Consider the following 19,727-nt stretch of genomic DNA (forward strand, 5'->3'; position numbering starts at 1 on the left):
TATTAAAAATATTGATATTAATATCATTAAAGGCTACTTTATAGTATTACTGTTGCTTATTATTTCCGTGAAAGTCAATATTCTAATCTGTGGATTGCTTAAATTCAATATCCAAAACTTTGACTCCAGACTAATATATTTCCAATTAATCTCACTTATGAGCGCTAGTTGAATTTCTTACAACCAACCGTCAAGTCAAGGTTAAATTATACTGTTAAAACATTGACACCCTTTTTTCTTAGGTTTGGCATAATCAATGGACAAAGATGAAATCACCCATAATAGTATATTTTATTCAAAAGTGATGTAATATACGTTAGCTATAGAAAATACATACAGGTGGTGAAATGCTCAAATTTGTTTGCATATGTAGTAAATAAATTTTAACATGGGAAATGCCGGAAATGGTTGTTAAAATTTGGTGATTCACTTTGTTATAATAATAGTAATAATAATACTAGTTATCCTAGCTATTATTATATTCAAATTAGGGCCACTAAGATATGTTAATTTTCCCTCCTTTGACAACTAATGTTTGTAATATTGTGGATCTCGGCTAGTCGCTTTCAAGACACAAGACGCCCATTTTATTTCGTGATCATAAAATATCATATTTGCCAAATTCCATTAATGTCATTACCAATTAATATTCAAAACTAGCTAGGGAGTGGTCCTTAGCCTTTGGATTTTTTTTCAAGGAATTTAAGCTGGCATCGCCATTTTTACTTGTTTTCACATAAAAAAAAATGAATTTAGCATACGCATTAAGATTTGTTTTAAACTGATATATATACCGCAATTATTGTAACTTTGTAATTAAAAAAATCAAAGTAGTATTCACAATTTCTTACACACCAACTAAATTGAATCAAAGTAGTAATCAAAGTAGTGCAGTTGTGGATTTATAAATACGTTTTGGCTTATGTTGAAAATGATTTGAGTTTTATGTAAAATAAATAATTTTGGAGAATGGTGGCCTTTTGCGCCTACCAAAGATCAAAATGCACGACACGACACGACAAGACAAGACAACTTGCTACGCCGCATTCGGGGATGAACAAAAGGCTCGCCAATCATTTGAATACTCAAATAAAAATACAAAAGCAAACACCATCTCTCTTATCTCTCTCTCACTCTCCCTCTCCCTCTCCCTCTCCCTCTCTAAATCCACACCTATCCTCTCCCTATCTCTCGCCCAATTCTGTTTCAAGTGAACTTTCAGGTTTCTTTCTCGCTCTATGTCTCTATTACCTCCCGATCATACTTTCTCTTGCAGTATTTGTTTGATGCTTCATGAATTTAATTTAACTCAATTGCAACGATAATTTATCCGTTTTATATGTGCTTGTTAGTTTTAGTTTAATTTGTTCTTCATTTGACTTTGATGTTTGGCCTTCATCAATCATAATGTACTTTTGGATTTTACTGGTAGATTATGATGAAATTCTGTACTTTTCTTGTTATAATTGGTAATCAATTGAAATGAAGCAGCTTCAGCAACGGATTTTGCGAAGAAAGTTCTTGTCGCGTGTGATGCCAGTTTCCTCTGATAATGATTTTCGCTTTGTTGTCTTTTGAATGTGATTAACCTCATTGTCCTTTTATAAAAGAAAAGAAAAAACACATTTCTTTCATCCTCTTCGCAATTCATCCTTTTCTGATTAACATAGTTATTTTGCCTCCACTTGAATATTGTTTTGGAGAAAATGTTACCACTTAATTTGGGGAGATTTCAACTAAATATAATCTCGTATTGAAATTTGCAGGATGAAAAATGGCAGTAGCTGAAGCTAGGGCGGTTTTGCACAGGACAGCTAACCGATGCATGGTGCAAGAAGATGCAAAGCGAGCTCCAAAATTCACTTACTGCTCGACAATACCTACTTCTGTGAAACAGGCTGATACTGTCTCTAGTGCATCCGGAGGCCTAAATGTTCCCAATGGAGTGTCCATACCTTTTAATCTAAATCGTTCATTTATAAATTTATCCCCCAATTCGAAATGGTGGCTGCAACCGCAACTAAATTACGGGTATCAGAAGGGTTCGACAAATCAACAGTTTACATCTTCGGAATGTAGTATGGATATCTGGCGAAAGCACGAAAGCTCTGGAGCTTTAGCAAGGAATGAGGATAATCAGGTTAGAAATATGGTAACTGGTGAAAAGTTAGAGTTTGGAATTAAAGAGGATGATAGAGAAGTACCTGTTAAAGATCTTGGTCCCAAGGTTCCAAAACAAGCTGATGAGATTTCTTTTGATCCCAAGTCGCGTATAGGGGCTGAAAAAACTGCTCCGTGGTGGCGAACTGCTGATACTAATGAATTGGCTTTGTTGGTTGCACAAAGGTCGCTTGACTATATAGAGAATTGTGACCTTCCCATGCCTCAGAACACTCATGTGAAGAAGGATGTGGATGTAAAGCTATCTTGTTTTTGCCATGATGGAAGTGCCTGTGACAAATATTTTGTGTTAGCAGAGGGTCAATTGGAAAACAGTACAGAGAAGCTCTTTAGGTAATTTGCTCCTTTTCTTTAATTGTTCTTAGCCTGCTACATTGAACATTTCATGAGCTCATTGTGTTTTTGACAACATCTGTAGCCTTTGTATGTTCGTTTTGGTAGTGTCGACAAATCATTAACAGTTTCTGGTTGTGGAAGTTGATCATTTTAGATACGTAAATATAAAAAATAAAAATGCACCAGAAAGATTGATTACATTTGGCATGTGGCTCCATGATTTTAGGCTAAACTTATCTTAACTAGAACTCCACTGATAATTTTGACCTTAAAAACAGTGATATCCCGACTCTTGAAACAACGGTTGAGAATGACCAGAGCAAGGCCCAACTGATGGAAGCCCTATGTCACTCCCAGACTCGTGCAAGAGAAGCCGAGAGGGCAGCAAAACAAGCCTGTGCAGAGAGAGAGCATGTGGTCAAGCTTGTATTTAGGCAAGCATCTCAGCTGTTCGCCTATAAACAGTGGCTCCGAATCGAGAGCATGTATCTCCAGTTCCTGAACAGCTCAAGCCAGTCAGTGGTCCCTATGTTACCTTGGGCACCTCAAATAACTAAGGCGGCACAGACGGCCAGAGACATGACTTCCAGTAGAAAACGCGCCAAAAATTCAAGCTCTCGGCATGAAGCTAGTAAGTGTACAGTTGCTTTCACCATAGGGCTAGGACTAGCTGGTGCTGGATTCCTGCTGGAATGGTCCATTGCGTGGATGTTTCCAAGTTGGTGATAAAGATGTGCAGTCTGTATATCATCTACTGCAGCTTGAGAATTTTGTGGTTGTTGTGCGCTTGTATGATGTTAATAGAGCTGTATTTTCCCTTTTCTTGTACGTGATTAAGTGTATTGCCTTCAATTTCAGTTTTTTGGTCTTTGAGTTATCCTTCTACGATATGTAGCAATGTTGTAAATATGATCTTGATGGAACTTTGGTAAATACTTGCAATAATATTGGGCTAAGGGATGGAGTTGTAGCATTTTGTGGCTTTTAATAGTAAATATATCTTCTATGTAGCATTAATTCACATTCTTCCTTGGACATTTATGAATTAATATTATAGTATTGTAAAGTACTTGCATTTACAGGAAAATTTAATGAAAATTGTACTATTTAAAGAATATGAGGAAAACTTAAGGATTTTTGTGATTCATCAAAATTTTCCACCAATACCTTGATGTAAAGTGGTAAACGGTGAACCGATTGGGATTTGTGGGGTTTTAGAAATGGTAGTGATGCGAATCAAATTGTACATTTTTATTCTCATAACTTTACATGATTTGTATAGTTTGATGCTTGCAAAAGTATGTTTTATGGAGTAGGAAGACGAATGAATGGTGAAATGAAACATGAAATGAAGCTCGGATGGAGAACAAGGTCATTGAAAAAATCGTGCAAAATGCCCAATTTGACAGACTGCCCAGTTTACGTCGCGAGTCCAGAATGTGCTTAAAATGAGGCACCCGACCAGGTACGATGTCCAAAACGCGGATATTCCAGCAAGTCCTCAAAATTGGCCACCCTGCCGCTGCCGGGTGAATTTTATGTCCAATAATTCACCCGGCAGGGTACGAAGATGCAGTAACCTCCAAATTCAGTTTTAAATAGTTTGGAGGTAGTTTTGGGGAGTTGATTCGGACATTCCAGACGAGAAAAAAAGGGAGAGGAAAAGAGAGAAGGAGGGTAGGAAGAAGAGAAGGAAGAAATTCCGGCCAACATTCCTACGAGCCGTCTCCACATCCCAATTCCACTCATCGAGAGCATGATTCCTATGGTTTTTATTGCAAATTCCACCATGTGTTTAGGCTAAACTCTCTATGACGCTCCAAGTTGTAATCTAGGCTTTGTATGAATGTTTCTACACTATTGAATTCATGTGTTTTGTTACCAACAATGTGTCCAATGTTTATACACTATGTTTGTGGCTAATAATGTAATGTTGTTCTTTTCTTTGCTATTGCCTCTTTAACATAGTTTATGAATGTTTGATTGTTGGCATGCTATTGAATTAGAATTGTTCAGAAGATAATTTGATAGTGGATTAGGTAGGTGATTATAGTAGATGTTTCTTTCTCACGCGCTTTCGCGGGAGTTTATAGACATTGAAAATTGGTTCATAGGTTATGTGTTCAGCTAATTGTGAACTACTCATCGTGTACATGCTCAGTGTATGTGATTAGGTTGATGTTTTAATCCCCTCATATATTTCGTTGTTAAATGTGTAGAACAATACAAGTCTCATGAGCAACTTGGAGTGGAATGTTTTCCGTTTGAAAAGTTTTTCTTTAGTTAATTTGTAGCTTTATTTTGTCTAACAACTTTCAAAATCAAAAATCAAATATTTACATGTTTTTGGAATGCTTTTAAGTGTAAGCAATCTTTTCACCTCCATGTGGATCGACACTTGAAATACTACTATGATACTGTAATATTGCAGTATTATAGTATTATTAGAATTAATTTATTAAACTTGATATATTGTGTAAACGAAATAAGATACTCTAAAATACGCGTCAGGTAGCTATACCATCCCTTATATTTTAACACGTTTAAAAAATAATCTGTTTTCATTTAGAGACATTACTCCATAAGATATTACTCATATGATCGTGTTATTAAAGTAAAATTATATAAGTTTCAGACCATTTTGGGCTTAAGTGCTCAGCACATTTTAGCTGGCCCATCTTATGATCTAACCCGACCCGGCTTTACTGAATACCGAAGCTATTCACACACACAGAAAGGGAATACGCAAACACACACACATACGCACACCGAGTGGGAGAGAGATCATAAAATTGGAAAGATGCCGGTGATGGATAAGCTGAAGATTTTCGTTGTACAAGAGCCTGTTGTCGCGGCTTCTTGCCTCATCGCTGGCGTTGGTCTGTGTTTCTATTCTTCATACTTTCATACCTGTCTTTGCACCTTCATCTTGATGCCAGCTTTATTTGTTTTCACGCAATCCGAATTTCATTGCTGAAGCCGGATTTCATTATGCTCACATACTTTTGATTTCTGAGTTTTGTTTAAACACCAATGCATTAGTGCAATTACATTGAGTTAGAGCTATCGGATTTGGAATTGCGAAGTCAATCTGCTTCTATTGAGATGTATTGGCTATTTTTTGTTCGCAATCACTAGAAGCCCTAATTCCAGCTTGAGATCAATTATTTGATTGTTACAAAATTATTTTCGGAATTCGGATCAATGGTTTTTATTTATTACCATACAAATTAGGGCAAAGTTCAAGACTAAATTACTTTGATGCATTAGAATTTTGAATGGTAGATTGGACATATGCTCAATAGTCAATACCGTATTGTTCTAGAAATGGGGGAAATAATAAGGTTGGATTGTTTGGGATGCACTAGAATTGTGAATGAGGATTTGGTATATATTTTTCATCATTAAGTCGTTGAGTGTAGCATTTTAATGGAATGTGATAGTAAAGCCACAATCGTGCTTTTAAGAGATAATGGTTTGTGTGATATCTTGGTATGTTGATTATCTCTTGCTCCATGTCTGAAAGAATGTCGCAAACATCTTTGTAATAGTAAATTGATTATCTCTTTATCCATGTTTGAAAAGAATGTTGCAAACATCTTTGTTATAGTAACAATTTCTGTCCTCTTGTTTTGTGAAAAAACGATACAGGACTCTTCCTTCCTGCTGTTGTGAGGCCTATATTGGATTCCTATGGCAAATCCAACCAAGGGCCCAAGACTTGTATGAGTGATGTAAGTGATACATTGCATTAAGCGCCCTTTTCTCCATTTCATGTGCAGTTAGTTTCAGCATTAATATGGGCATAGACATTTTGTGGCCAGTATGATTTTCATGGATCACTTGATTTCATCTGTTACCAGCTTACCATGCTTCAGATGATCGTCGAATAGCCTAATAAACCAGTGGCTGGCCATATAATTGAAACTATATCTCTTTCTGTAGAAGCCAGTCTTATTCCTGCTTTCTGTATACTATAGATCCACTTTGTTCTGCTCTGTATTGCTGCTGTCATTTCCCCTACCTAGCACATGAACTTATCTTGAACAAATTAGTAGAAAAGTCGAGGCTTAATGCACATCATCTATGCCCCTCAACTGCCTCTTTGGGCATCACCGTGCTTCTACTCTTTTCAGCTTCCAAGGATACTGTGTTTTGCTCTGACCCCTATTATCCTGTGCTGTTGATTTGCCGTCTTAACACTTAGATAGTCAATGCTTCTTTTGATAATAGATTGAATACTAGTATATAACTCACAATGATTTCATGCTTTCAAAAATTATTTCTTATCTGTTGGCGAGTACATAGGTTTGAACTCTCTTCTGTTTCTCAATCTGCAGATAGTTGCTACTATGATTGAGAAGAAGAGATAAACATCAGATGGGAAATTTATCTGTTATTATGAGCTCCTTGAGAATAAATTTAACTCAACTCTCCATCTTCCATAAATGTACTCATCTTTTACATTCTACTTTGTAAAAGGACGATATGACTTATATGCTACTCCTAGCATAGACATTGTCACATGTAACAAATTTACAAAGTTTCAGTCAACATAATTGTTGTATGGTATTTTATTTTTCATTGAAATTTTCTGGTTCTTGCTGCCACTAGCCATTTCTTTGGTTGGGAACCTTGTGTTGCTTTTTAATGTGAAATCATAACTTATGACCCATTATCGGATGTGAGATGATTATGCTAAACAACTTTCTTATTTTTTGTATGATTATTTTCACCGGCCTATCAAATGTGACAAACTGTATTTACTTTTGGATTAAAGCCGTTTTCTACGATTATTTTAATTTGCTCTGGAAATAAAGGACCAGAAAATAGCAATTAACATTATACTATTATTCTTCGCTACATTGCAAAGTTGTGGTCATAGTTTATAAGCGACAGAGAATATTTGGGTATGAAAAGTAATATACTACATCACAAGCATGAACATTAGTTCGAAACAGAGAGTTCCAAACGTTTTTCTTCTCTGTTTTTAGTTTAAAGAGGAGTAATAAATTTTGCTAATGATTTATGACACATTATCAACCCTTGAATGCCGGCCTTCTTTATTTGATTTCTTTCTGCCTTTCCAGTGCATGATTTGCTTTATGCCATGGCAAAAACTAGTCTGCAAACAAGCACACCACCATTACATAATGAATATTATACCAAATAAAAACAAAAACCCAAAAAACAATAAAAGCCCCAGAGGCCCATACCCACTATTTATTCTCTTATTTCAAATCCTACAACAGTAGTATTTCACAGCTTGCCCCTGTGATTTGCAGAAATCTGCCTACCTTGATAATTTATGGACCATATTTTCAACATTTTTGGTAATTTCTGTGGAAAATTTAAGGTTTTAACATTATAGTCAGGGTCCCCTCTTTACTCTCCCACATGACCATATTAATTCTTCAAACTATATGCCAAAAAATAATGATACTAGTCATAAATCACATTGACAACTATAATTATGGCAACAGATATATCCATAAACCATAAAACCACTATTCCACACTCCCTGTATAAATTTACATCTCATAGTATAAAAATCACAATTCTCTGGAAAAGTAAAACATTTTTTCCCTATCTCTAGGTTTATTTACTACTATTATGTATTAATTCCAACATAACTTACTACTAGTACTATATGATAAAAACCCCAGAAATTAGTTAATATAGGTAAACTATTGGAACACTAATCATCCATTCGAAACATAAGTAATTTCTAGAAACTAGAACTGATATTTACAGTCTTGAAAAAAAACAATATTATGAATAGGATAATGAAAAAAAGAAATTACCCATAATTGAGAAGGCTTTGCATGAGAGAGGTTGGAGAAGCTTCCGTTTCTGTTGATTTTGACCCCACAGTTATTCGCAAACAAATCCTCACTGTTGCTGCAGCTGCTAACCGTGGAAGGAGAGAATCTGCAACTACCGCCGGCGCCGCCCTTGAATTTACCAAAAAGCCCTCTGGCTTTGCCGCTCTTCTTGGCGCCGAGCAGGGCGGCGGCCTCGGGGCTGACCAAGGAGTCGTGGCCTTCTCTGAAGAATCTGAACGACGAGAATTTGGGGCGGCCGACGCTGTAGGGCCCTTCGAGGACGGTTGTGGGCGAGGGCGTTTTCGTAAATTTGTCGGCCGGGTTCATACTCATACACGGAGGGAGCTCTAATGATTTGGCGGGTTTGGGGCGGGTTATGATGTCGGAGCAGGGGCGGGGCTTCCCGGGCTGCTCTTCCCATTGGAATGGGATGGTGGCTGACGCTTGGAACGGCGGCGTTGATGGATGCTCCGGCGAATCGGGAATCTCTGCAAATGGAAGCTTTAGTGTGGGAAAACATGCCTCATTTTCACTCTCTTCTCCCATAACTTTTGTAATGTGAAGCAGGAGAGAGAGAGTGAGAAGTAGGAGTTTTTTAAGTGGAAAAAAAGGGGTGATATATTGTGCTTGAGTTTGACTTCTTTACATTGTAGATTTGTAGTATCTTATTTATGGTTTTTTATATCACGAGAATTCGCTTTTGCTATTTTTGGTGATGAAGTTATAAACTTTGAGATGTATTTAATGATAATGAATGGTTTTCTTTCTCTCTTTTCCTATCTAATTATGTGTTATTGGTTGCTATGTCTCATTATCATCTAATAGTGATCGAAAATTCACAATATACTATGAATTAGAGTAAAATCAGTATTTTCTAATTTGAAATAGGATGACACCAACCACACACAGTATAGTGGCAATCGTGTGTAAGCTATAGATATATTGTTGGATCATAATGTGTGGAATTTCCTGCCTATCTTCAATCATAAGCGAAGCTTTTTTCAACAATTAGAAAATTTTACATAATTGTATATTGGTAGTGAATTCTAGTCTCATATTTTATGGCGTTTCAATATTTCTAAACTATAACCGTACATCAATGGACCGTTCGATTTAAAAGATTATATCTCATGATTATATATGTATTATGTTTAGTTCATGAGATTGAATCTTATAACTTAATCCTAGAGTGTCGGAGCCACTATGGATGCAGGGGAGATCATGGATAGGAGGGGGCTTAGCTTAAGCCCACCAATAAAAGAAATTTATTACTCCATCTATCCATTAAAAATAAAAACTCTTTCATTTTTTAATTTGTCCCATAAAAATAGAAACGTTTTATTTTGGTCCGTCCCTTAACACACTTTTCTTTCTTATCTCTCACATTAAAATCTATGTCATTTCAAAGGTTTATATTTTTGGACGACGGATGGATGAAGTATTATTATTATTATTATTATTACTTTAAAATTGTGAAATTGTTTGTATGTGTTATGCAAAATTCATAAAATAAATCATAGAAAAATTGACTTATCCAGATCTTGCACTTGAAATTAAGAAAATATAGTCACCGCCAATAACATTGTATGTGTCCTCCAATGTTGCTGCAATTAAGAATGTGGTGATTTTATGCAATAGTTAAGAATGTAATGAGTTATTGTGGAAGTACTATGATTAGTGGTGTTAGTAACAGTATATGACACATGAACATGATATGCATAGGATTCTATAGTAGGGATAACGAATCTCACTTAATCAATCCGTGTCACTTGGATTTTATCTGCCCATCAACATAATACATCCCACAACATTTACACTTTATGGAATTTTTGTTTTCTTTTCTGTGTTTTCTTTTAAATAACTTATAAATTCTTATTTTCCATAAAAATATGCCTCATAGGTATTTTTTAGAACTCAAAAAAACTTTAAATGGGAAACGAACGTGAAAGGGATGATGTTGACTGTAAAAGTGACAAGATAACAGCCTTTGATGTTCAATTTCAATTTTTCAAATTAAAGATTGAAATAAAACATACGAACTATGAAATCTTTTCTCGGTCTTCCCTTTTTAAGCCTTTTAGGTTTTCACACATAGATTATATCAAATAATTAACAGACGGTCACAATTTTTGTCATTCAATATTTTGATCATCTAATACATGAGGTAGACTGGTGGTGTGTATATATACAGAGCCAATGCAAATGAAATATTAGTAACGTTTAATAGTTTTCTAAAAAAAAAATTGTTTGAGAATATACTAATTTTAATTAGATGATTTAGTTCATTGAGACTTTACCATGAAATTTGGTTCGATAAAAGAAATTTTAAAAAATTGATTTGATGGGAGCTCGCGTTGTACAAATCAAATCAATTTTAAAAAACTTAAACAGCAATTTGTTTGAACACGATGTGATAATAGACATTTTAGTCACTTGCCTCGCCTAATTAATCATGACGAGATTATAATGGAAACAAAGAAATTATAATGTCTAGGGCACGTTTACAGATACAAATTTGATTGATTTAACTCACAAAACGCCAAAAATGTGACCCAAAATTATTACCCTTCAATTCCTTAGGCCATCCACAATAGGAATAGCCCAGCAATAGTCCAGTCATAGCCTAGCCACTGCCACATCATCAGCACTAAAAATCCCCCTGCCACATCATAAATAGCCCAGCCATAGCCTAGCCACATCATAAATAGCCCAGCCACATCAATAGCCACATCACTAATAACAATTATATAAAAATGAAATAATTAGCAATCACACAATATACGGAATTTAATTTACGAGACATATACGAGAAACATTAATAATACTATCCACATCACTATTAACAAATATATACAAAATGAAATAATTAACAATCACACAATATACGGAATTTAATTTACGCCACAAAAACGAGAAAATTCACAAATATTAATAAAATTTAAAAAGTACATTAATTAAAAAAATTACATAATTAATGAGTTTGTCCCACATCGAAAGTGGAACATAAAACATTCAAGGATGTCTCTATAAAAGAGAAACAACCAAGAATGAGTTTGTCCCACATCGAAAGTGGAACATAAAACATTCACGGATGTCTCTATAAAAGAGAAACAACCAAGAATGAGTTTCACAAAAAAAACATTAAATAAAAAAAATTAAAAAATCCGCTGGGCGATGCGCTCGGCGATCCGGAGCGCTGCAATAGCGCCGAGCAGATTGCCCAGCGCACCGCCTAGCGCCACGGAACCGCCGAGCGCTAGGCGGTTTTTAATTCCGGAAATGGCTGGGCGGTTGCAATAGATCGCCTAGCGCACCGCCTAGCGCCGGCGCTCGGCTAGGCGGTGCGCTAGGCGCTATTGTGGATGCTCTTAGTCAAAAATTATTTTCATTTCGCATGAATATGACTTGCACTTTAATCATCCTTTTCTCTTGTGGCGATTTAAATAGATTGATGCACACAATTTTTAGAGTGGTTTATATAAGTGAACCAGAATGATTGAAAATACATTTGGTCTTTATCCGAGATGGGCTCAGCCCAACTTCAACTCTTAACATTGAAAATAAGCCCACTTCTTTTGAGAGTTTTAAATAGTATAGCTTACACTTAGAAAGAATTTATTTAATGGGCCTCTGAATTAATAACACCTACTGTAACTTTTATATGTTGAAAAAAAACTAGCCTATGATATTTCCTATCTATGGGTCCGATTGTTAATGATACCAAGATTCATTAAATTGCCTTAACCAAAGGTCATTCATTTCATTTCTTCTCTTTTTTAACTTCAAGTTCAATTATTTTATTTCTCAAAACCAAAGTTCTCACTTATAGGGATAATTGTGAAATATCATGAGTTCATTCAAATTCTTGTCTATTCCATAATTTTAAATGAAATTTGACATTTTTCTTGTTACATTACATGCTTTGATTTGGGTGAAAAACATTCGATATAACATCCGAAATCTAGGCTTATACTTCATCCGTCTCATAAAAATAGTTTATTTTGAAGTTTTTTCTCTCTTACAAGGCTTATTTATTTAATTGAATCTTCATCAATTCAGCAACGCATCAAACATTCAGTCACTCAAATCATCGATTGATAACAATAAAATCATAATAGTATTTTTAAAATTATAGATAATACTTGGTAATAATAAAACAGTTGTTACTATAAGAGGACAGACATGTAATTAAAGAAAGTTTGGCAAAAAGCGATATTTTTGTTGGTTGAGATTGTGGGCGTGCAAGAATAAAATCCAGAGTGGTTGATATCTTATCTTACACCATTTCCTTACTTATTTCACTTCCTTTTCAAACCAACCTTTCCTATCACAAGCACGTTGACTATCTCTCTCCACCAAAACACTATACACCACCACATGTCATTCAATGCCTAAACGAATATCCTAATCCCTTAATTCCACATTATCTTTTAAGGAATGGCTAAATGAATATCCTAATCCCTTAATTCCAACATTATCTTTTAAGGAGTCGTGTTAATGCAACTAAGAAACATAATTGGTATACTCAAAGGCAAAAATAGTCATGACAAGCACTTAAGTTTTATACGAGTATTTTCCAACACGAATATATTGAATATGAAGGCGGCTACATAGTTGGACAAACAGTGTATTGACTTTTATATATACTTTACAAGTCAAAGCCTCGTTATAGTATTAACATAAATAGAACAAAATAAAAGTAAACATTCATGCACACATAACCAACCATACTCTGTCACAATCTATCTCCAATCAAGCAATATTGATCACATTTAATCTTTTATTTCCATCACAAGTAATCAAAAAATTTGAGAGGGGTGTTGCACAAAATTTTTAGACCAAAACCAACACACTATCTATAATATTGAACAATAACAAACATTGCATTTAAAATTTCAAGAGTCATCTTGTATTCAAAGCAGTTTCTTTCATAAACTATGGAACTTCCATCAGTTCTATTCCACTTAATCTGCTTCAGCTAATGCTAACATAGCAAGCTCTCGAAACAAAAACAAAAACGATCATTAGCCTACCTCGTTGTATATCCTGAATCTAAAGGTTTATTATTATTTATTATATAAAAAATGTGGTTGGAGAGGATATACAAGCTTCAAGCTTCGGACTTAGGTTGCGATTCTGAGCTTATGATTGTGGCTTCACCGTCTATGGGTGATGCAGGAAGCTTGCACACCGCGCTCATCTTCTTCACTTCCTCACTAGAGTATATGCAAATCTTCTTAGCCATCTTACAGAATTCCCTGCAAACGTATACATGTTAAAATTGATCATAAAAGAATACAAGTGATTTCCAAGAGATGCAATGAATGAACTACTTACTGCCACAGGTCATCTCCCACAAGCATCATGTCTCCCTCATTGTCAGTATAAACCATCTCCCATTTGTTGCGAGGGCGAAGCTCTCCCTTGATATCAAACATGCTCTCCAGTTCCTCGATGAGGTCATCATAGCCTCGCAAAGCAGACAAGTCCATACCACGCCCTACAACATGTCCTTGCATTTGAACCTGATGAGATACGCAGAGCTAGGCCGTCAGAACTAAATTCTAAATGCACTTCCTGTAGTTCGTTAATCAGGGTGAAGTTACCTTGATCCGAGTTCTTGGTGACGAAACCAGCTGTCCCTGAGTGTCAATTGGTTGAGCATCCTTTCTCTCTTTTGATGAAGCCAAAAGGTCCACACCTTGTTTATTGTCAGTTTCAGGCGTCTTAGTGCTTGGACGAGGCAAATGCACTTCCTTTTCCAACAGAGGGGAGATTTTGCTCGAGTTGTTCCTCAAATCAAAGCCAAATACACGGCATGCAGTTGCGTTTTCTGACTTTTTGATTTGGTCCAGACATTTCCTTGTCCTTGATGCGATGGGAGAGTTACAAAGTGCAGGTTGTAACAAAATGTTTTTGCCAGCTCTAGCTTCTCGGGACAAACTCAGAGAGGTATTCACAGTTAATAGAGACGACAATGCTCTGCCAGAACGTGGTGCAGAACTCGGGAGGCTACTGCCATTAAGGTCTTTCTGCTTAGGAGGCCTGAAGACTTGCTTTTTGCTGCTCTGAACGTTGGAACGAATAGGAGATGCAGCAGAAGCAGTAGTAGTTTCTACATCAAGAACAGGTCTCATCAGTCACACACAGGTAAACACTAGTTTTGACATATGATGAAAATATTTTATAAAGTTCTATACCGGTAAGAGGTCTATCAAGAGATCGAGGCCTTTTGATTTGCATAGCTGGCTGTGATGTCTCATCAGCCGAAGGTACAAAGGGCTCGATCTCCCAGGGTGAGACTCTGTCTGGCCGCTGTATAGTTGCTGGTTCATCCCATTGCACCTGATACAGAAATTTATGCCCGTTTATATCTCAGTGAAATTTATTTCATTTTGCTCACGCAATAAGCTATCGTTTGGAAATTGAAAACCACCTTGAGCGAACGCCATGCAGATTCCGTCCACTGTGAAGAGCAGTCTCCAACTCCAACGATAGTGCCAGTGAACCTGAAAATATGTAGTTTTCTACCATTCATATCCAATCAATTAAGCTGCGAGATCAAGTAACAAAAAATGGGGAAAAACGGAACTATAAGCACCTTCTCTTAGGTAAATCTTCTCCTTCAAATCTCATTTGGAAATGCATGCCAACCGCAAATTCATGTTTAATCGCCTCTAAGTACTTATTTATCCCGACAACGAACTGACTTGTCCTGGTCGTACAGTACACGAGATGACACTTGAATCTCAGAAAGATGCAGCAGAAAATTAAGTGAAATTTAAGGATGCAAGAAAAAATACCGTGGCTTGCAGTAGACTGCGAATATGGTGTGCGTTGACATAGCATGTGATGCAGATGCAAGAACACCAATAAGCATGCTCTGACTGGAGATGACAGCGGGTGGCATAGAGCTCTGACGTTGAGCAAGGTGGCGTGTCCCAACACGCAGCTCCCCATTTTCACCCCTGTAATTCAGAGTTCAAATTCAAATTTTAATAGTGAGGCTGCATAACTGTAAGCACGTAAGAAAGGAATATGAAAAGAATACCTTACGAAAATAAAACAATCGCCAGCAACCAATTTCTTTGAGGTGACAAACGTGCTCCATCCAGTTGTAAGTAAGTGTCTCTTCGGTTGACCTGACGAGATGCAATTTAGAGCTCCAATAAGGGGTTATAAAAGGGATATACGCAGTTTCTTAAGAACATAACCGCCACGTTTGTCATCAAATTGAAAACAAAGGAAACTAAAGAAAGTGAAATGCAAGTGTGCATGTAGACTTATTACCTCTGAATATGTGCTTGAAATGCCACTCGTGCCCCTGTAGATCTTTGGCAACCAAATCCTGGGTTGGGGTTGGTTGGCTCATATCCTTTGGCAACAAAAATTAGTAAATAGCTTTCAATATTATGTTACAGTATAATCTTAGGTATATCTCACTGTGTTTCAAACTCATGCAATTCGCGTATAAACACAAGAAGAGTTACTCACCAATGGAGGGAGGCATTCGTTCGCATGCTTCCTAAGCACGGAGAAACCCCCATGTGTGCTTGTGTCGGAAGCTGTCAGAATCTTAGAAAATGACCGAACAGACGGCTTTGGTGGATCAGGAGGGAGTGCATACGGATTCCGAGGCTCAGTTTGCTACAAGAATGCACGTGCATTAACCACACACATTATACATAGAGTACATTCAAGAACCAATACATTCATTAACATAACATAGTGCTTACATCTGTATGGGGAAGTAAATTTACATGGGCATAAACTTCATCTGTATCTGGCTCAGCCTATTCATTCAAACCACCATAACATATGTAAATTTTGAGACAAAACCGAAGAACAAAAGTGACCTACCAAAAATCTCTATGCAGAAAAACAATACCATCATTTGAACGTGAGCAACACGACAAAGGATCTTTGGAGGGAGATTGTAGTGAGGGATACGCTGATCCAGATCCTGATTTGTTGATGCCTCTAACTGTAGAGTAATACACTTGTAAACCAATTGCAGTGAAGAAAAATGAAATATTCGGAGACAGGGAGGCTTACTTGTTCAAAGTGACCTTGAGGAAAGTAGTAAACATTTTCTTCCACATCAGGAACATCCACCAAAGGCCCTGCACATGCCTTCCATAATTCCCTGTACAGAGCATCACTTGCCGCACCTACCAAAGATTGATCAAATAAGTCCAATAATTAAAATTCAAATATCACTTTTAGAGCACTTTCAACTTAAAAAACAAGCATTTAACTAAAGACTATTTGCTTCTTCCAAATTCTTGATTCTTGTGGAACAAAACATGAAGGCTGCATGAACACAGAAAACTAAATAAAACAACACAAAAACAAAAGACTGAAACATGATGAAAATTTTCACTAAACTACCATTTCAAAAGTATATGAGTATAGTAATAGAGAAATAAATTGACAGAAACCAGCCCAGAACATAAAATTTGCAAGCTTTCTTTTTTAGTAAGGGAGAAACAGAAACAAGAAAAAAAAACTGAAATCCCAAAAAAGGAAATGAAACATTTTCCTCACCTCCTCTTATCAGGCCATCAGCATGCGCCATTGGAAGCTCAGAGAAGCACCTGAAAGTAGAAATAGAAAAGAAAGGGGGAAAAGAAAATTGAAGTAAGTGAAAGAGATGATAAAACGAGTGAGGGTGTATGCTTGAAGAAGAAACATATAAATAGAAAAAAATAAAGGTCTTTTCCCTCACTTTCAACCTACCCCGTTTAACACCATCATCAGTAATTTTCCATCCTAATTCACAAACAAAAAACACTTAATGAATCCCCATTTTCAATGCATCCCTATTAATGTGTGTGTGCAGGTCTGTCTAACAGCTTTGGAGGGGTGCAACAAATGCTCTGTGTTTGTGGGTAATGGATGCACGAATTCAGCTCATTTTCTCTCACTTTTCAGTTACAAAACCGCTCTTGCCTTTTGTCTCTTCACTAAGCCTTTCTTTTTCCTCACTCAATTTTTTTTCTCTCCTTCTGCAATTTTCACAATAAGACAGGTTTCTTCCACTTTAATGGAGTAACACTATTTCAATTAACCTGGGTTGACTTGTGGGGTGATTAGCATTAGGAAATCCAATAAAATGAGTAATTTCCCATACATTATGCATGCACTTAACAATAACGTTTTGTTTCAAATTTTAACACTTCCTATTATCTTATTTTAAAATTCATTAAAATTTTTAATTCCTATGTTAATAAGAAATGGGAAATAAAATAAAAATAATAATATTGAGTAAATTATATTTCAAATTCGCGTAAAAATTGTTGTAAATACATCTTCTTTTTTATTAGTTGAATGCATTTATTGATATTAAAAACTGCTGATCAAAAAGAAAAGGAAAATGAGAAACTGTGGTCAGGAAAGTTATAGGGCCATTCGAATTTTTATTTTATTACATTGGAAAAATCCGTTTTATTAGTAATAGGTCTGGGCGGTAAAAATAATAAATTGTAGTAAAAAAATATTTTTTTTCTTAAATATACAAATATTTAAGCTAAAATTTTAATTTTTTTACGAAGTGTTGCAAAATTATTAGTATGAAATTTGTTTTAAATCAATTAAGGTTAATAAATAGATTTTCAATGTAAAATGTTAAAAGAAGTTCGATTATGCACATACAATTATGTACATTTATCATTGCCCTTAGTTGAATGCATTAATTGATAGTATTATAAACTACGGCTCGAAAGAAAAGGAAAATGTGAAAATTATGGTCGGAAAGCCATTGGAATTATTATTCTATACATTGGAAAAATCCATTTTATTAGGAATAAGCTTGGACGGTAAAAATAATAACTAAAATAAAAAAAAAGTTAATTGGTTATTTATCATAATCCTATTTATTCAATGACTAGAGTTGAAAACAAATATATAACCAAAATATGTAAGTAGAATAGAAATTTGTTTATTTGAATCAAATTTTCAAGAGTATCATTCAAGACTCTAAAATTATTACTGAACGGAAAAATAAGAGATTTGATTTGAGGTCATTGGGATTGGGATAAGCGAACGGGAAATTTTTTGACGTTTGCATGGATCATTGGGATAAACACAATAACTCGAGAAAAGAGAGTATCTTATAGTTACAGTAAATTAATATAGTATATGAGTATATAAAAAGGTGACGTGCGACGCACGTGCGACGCGGTAACATAGATCATGAGCCCCCCTTGCGGCTCGAGCCATCAGCCCTTTCCTCTGCAGTGGCTGCACCCGGTAGCCATGCCCTTGGCTTGCCTCAATGCCCGTCGCTCCCTCGCTCTCCCATTAATGTGTTCTCTTTACCATATGTTCTTTTTGGTTTTATTTATTTATTTATTTTCATTTTCCTTCCATTTATTTGTTTTTGTGAACTGATTATTTTTTGCTTATGAGAGGAAAATAGTATTCACGACATTATTCAACTTTGATAAGAAATTGAAAAATACAAAAGTATTCAAATTAAATACGTAAATAAATGCAATCGACAAAATATAACTAACTATGGTGGTGAGTAAAAGGAAATGCACTATTGACATATAAATTTAATATATACTTTTGCTAAAAATATGTGTTCAAAAGTCAAATCATATATATTGCTAAAGTAAAAAAACAAAAATTAAACCAATCTCGTATGACGTATGGCGATAGAAAGATTCAAATAATACTCACTTTACATAAATGAGGTTTTAAATAAAGTAAAGTCGTCACGAGCCTGATTGAGGGGGTTTTAAATAAAGCTTCTTTACCTGTTCAACCATTATATTATACGTACAAAAAAATAATTTCTCACTCATTTTTCTCTGTGAACATTTTCATTTGCATTTTAAAAATTAAATAATGTAATTTTTAATATAATTTTAAGTTTTTAGTATTTTAATTATGTAATTTTTATTTTTTAAGACTTTGTAATGTAATTTAAATTATTTTACTAAAATTTTATTAATGAAATTCACACCAAAAAAATAATTTCTCACTCATTTTTCTCTGTGAACATTTTCATTTGCATTCTAAAAATTAAATAATGTAACTTTTAATATAATTTTATGTTTTTAGTAATTTAATTATATAATTTTTACTTTTTAGGACTTTGTAATGTAATTTAAATTTTTTTACTAAAATTTTATTAATGAAATGTTGTTTTACTAGTTGTATTTTTAAATTAAAGAAATGAAATAGTGAGACCCAAGAAAAGGGAAGGGAAGAGAAGTGATGATTAAGATATGAACGGTTGTCGTTATTGTCTCTTGAATAAGGGATCTCTTAAATAAGGGATGAGGTAAAAAGTGGTGTGGAGCCATGAATAATGAAGGGGAAAAGATGGTTAAGGCTGACCGTTGTGGATGGCCTAATGAGATTTCAACTTTGGTA

The 19,727-nt window shown here is 35.2% G+C and overlaps 3 protein-coding genes and 1 long non-coding RNA gene across 6 annotated transcripts; 2 read left to right on the forward strand and 2 right to left on the reverse strand.

The window, feature by feature from the left end:
* The first annotated feature begins 1,080 nt into the window (after positions 1–1,080).
* On the forward strand, positions 1,081–3,490 carry LOC121799931. The gene is made up of 3 exons (XM_042199455.1): positions 1,081–1,222; positions 1,767–2,514; positions 2,796–3,490. The coding sequence occupies exons 2-3, from the start codon at positions 1,775–1,777 to the stop codon at positions 3,241–3,243; spliced, it is 1,188 nt and encodes a 395-aa protein (XP_042055389.1). The 5' UTR covers positions 1,081–1,222; positions 1,767–1,774; the 3' UTR covers positions 3,244–3,490.
* Positions 3,491–5,240: 1,750 nt separating this feature from the next.
* LOC121799939 lies at positions 5,241–7,089 on the forward strand. Its single transcript, XR_006050402.1, has 3 exons — positions 5,241–5,396; positions 6,169–6,251; positions 6,858–7,089. It is a non-coding gene; the product is annotated as an uncharacterized LOC121799939 (long non-coding RNA).
* A 258-nt stretch (positions 7,090–7,347) lies between these two features.
* Positions 7,348–8,988, reverse strand: LOC121799942 (uncharacterized protein At4g00950-like). The gene is made up of 2 exons (XM_042199469.1): positions 8,322–8,988; positions 7,348–7,642 (listed from the first exon to the last, which is right to left on the reverse strand). The coding sequence occupies exons 1-2, from the start codon at positions 8,886–8,888 to the stop codon at positions 7,544–7,546; spliced, it is 666 nt and encodes a 221-aa protein (XP_042055403.1). The 5' UTR covers positions 8,889–8,988; the 3' UTR covers positions 7,348–7,543.
* Positions 8,989–13,201: 4,213 nt separating this feature from the next.
* Positions 13,202–17,334, reverse strand: LOC121799949 (auxin response factor 11-like). Of its 3 annotated transcripts, none has more exons than XM_042199495.1 (15): positions 17,082–17,334; positions 16,890–16,939; positions 16,398–16,513; positions 16,231–16,326; positions 16,079–16,135; positions 15,837–15,989; positions 15,633–15,717; positions 15,394–15,484; positions 15,146–15,310; positions 14,944–15,057; positions 14,779–14,851; positions 14,543–14,687; positions 13,949–14,457; positions 13,680–13,867; positions 13,202–13,600 (listed from the first exon to the last, which is right to left on the reverse strand). In XM_042199495.1, the coding sequence occupies exons 2-15, from the start codon at positions 16,918–16,920 to the stop codon at positions 13,453–13,455; spliced, it is 1,971 nt and encodes a 656-aa protein (XP_042055429.1). In that variant the 5' UTR covers positions 16,921–16,939; positions 17,082–17,334; the 3' UTR covers positions 13,202–13,452. The 3 variants fall into 3 exon arrangements, with proteins under 3 accessions (XP_042055429.1, XP_042055415.1, XP_042055423.1); XM_042199481.1 differs by having other exon boundaries at positions 14,779–14,869; XM_042199489.1 differs by lacking the exon at positions 17,082–17,334 and having other exon boundaries at positions 14,779–14,869; positions 16,890–16,991.
* Positions 17,335–19,727: the final 2,393 nt, after the last annotated feature.

The sequence above is a fragment of the Salvia splendens genome, chromosome 1 (genome assembly GCF_004379255.2).
Source record: "Salvia splendens isolate huo1 chromosome 1, SspV2, whole genome shotgun sequence".
Lineage (NCBI taxonomy): Eukaryota > Viridiplantae > Streptophyta > Magnoliopsida > Lamiales > Lamiaceae > Salvia > Salvia splendens.

Coding starts and splice junctions, on each gene's coding strand:
- LOC121799942 (XM_042199469.1), bottom strand. CDS start 8,888: ATGGGAGAAGAGAGTGAAAATGAGGCATGTTTTCCCACACTAAAGCTT. Junction 7,643..8,321: donor CAAAGCCTTCTCAATTATGG/GTAATTTCTTTT, acceptor GCTTGTTTGCAG/ACTAGTTTTTGCCATGGCAT.
- LOC121799931 (XM_042199455.1), top strand. CDS start 1,775: ATGGCAGTAGCTGAAGCTAGGGCGGTTTTGCACAGGACAGCTAACCGA. Junction 2,515..2,795: donor AGTACAGAGAAGCTCTTTAG/GTAATTTGCTCC, acceptor CCTTAAAAACAG/TGATATCCCGACTCTTGAAA.
- LOC121799949 (XM_042199481.1), bottom strand. CDS start 16,920: ATGGCGCATGCTGATGGCCTGATAAGAGGAG. Junction 16,136..16,230: donor TTGCTCACGTTCAAATGATG/GTATTGTTTTTC, acceptor TTGAATGAATAG/GCTGAGCCAGATACAGATGA. Junction 15,990..16,078: donor ATTTACTTCCCCATACAGAT/GTAAGCACTATG, acceptor GCATTCTTGTAG/CAAACTGAGCCTCGGAATCC.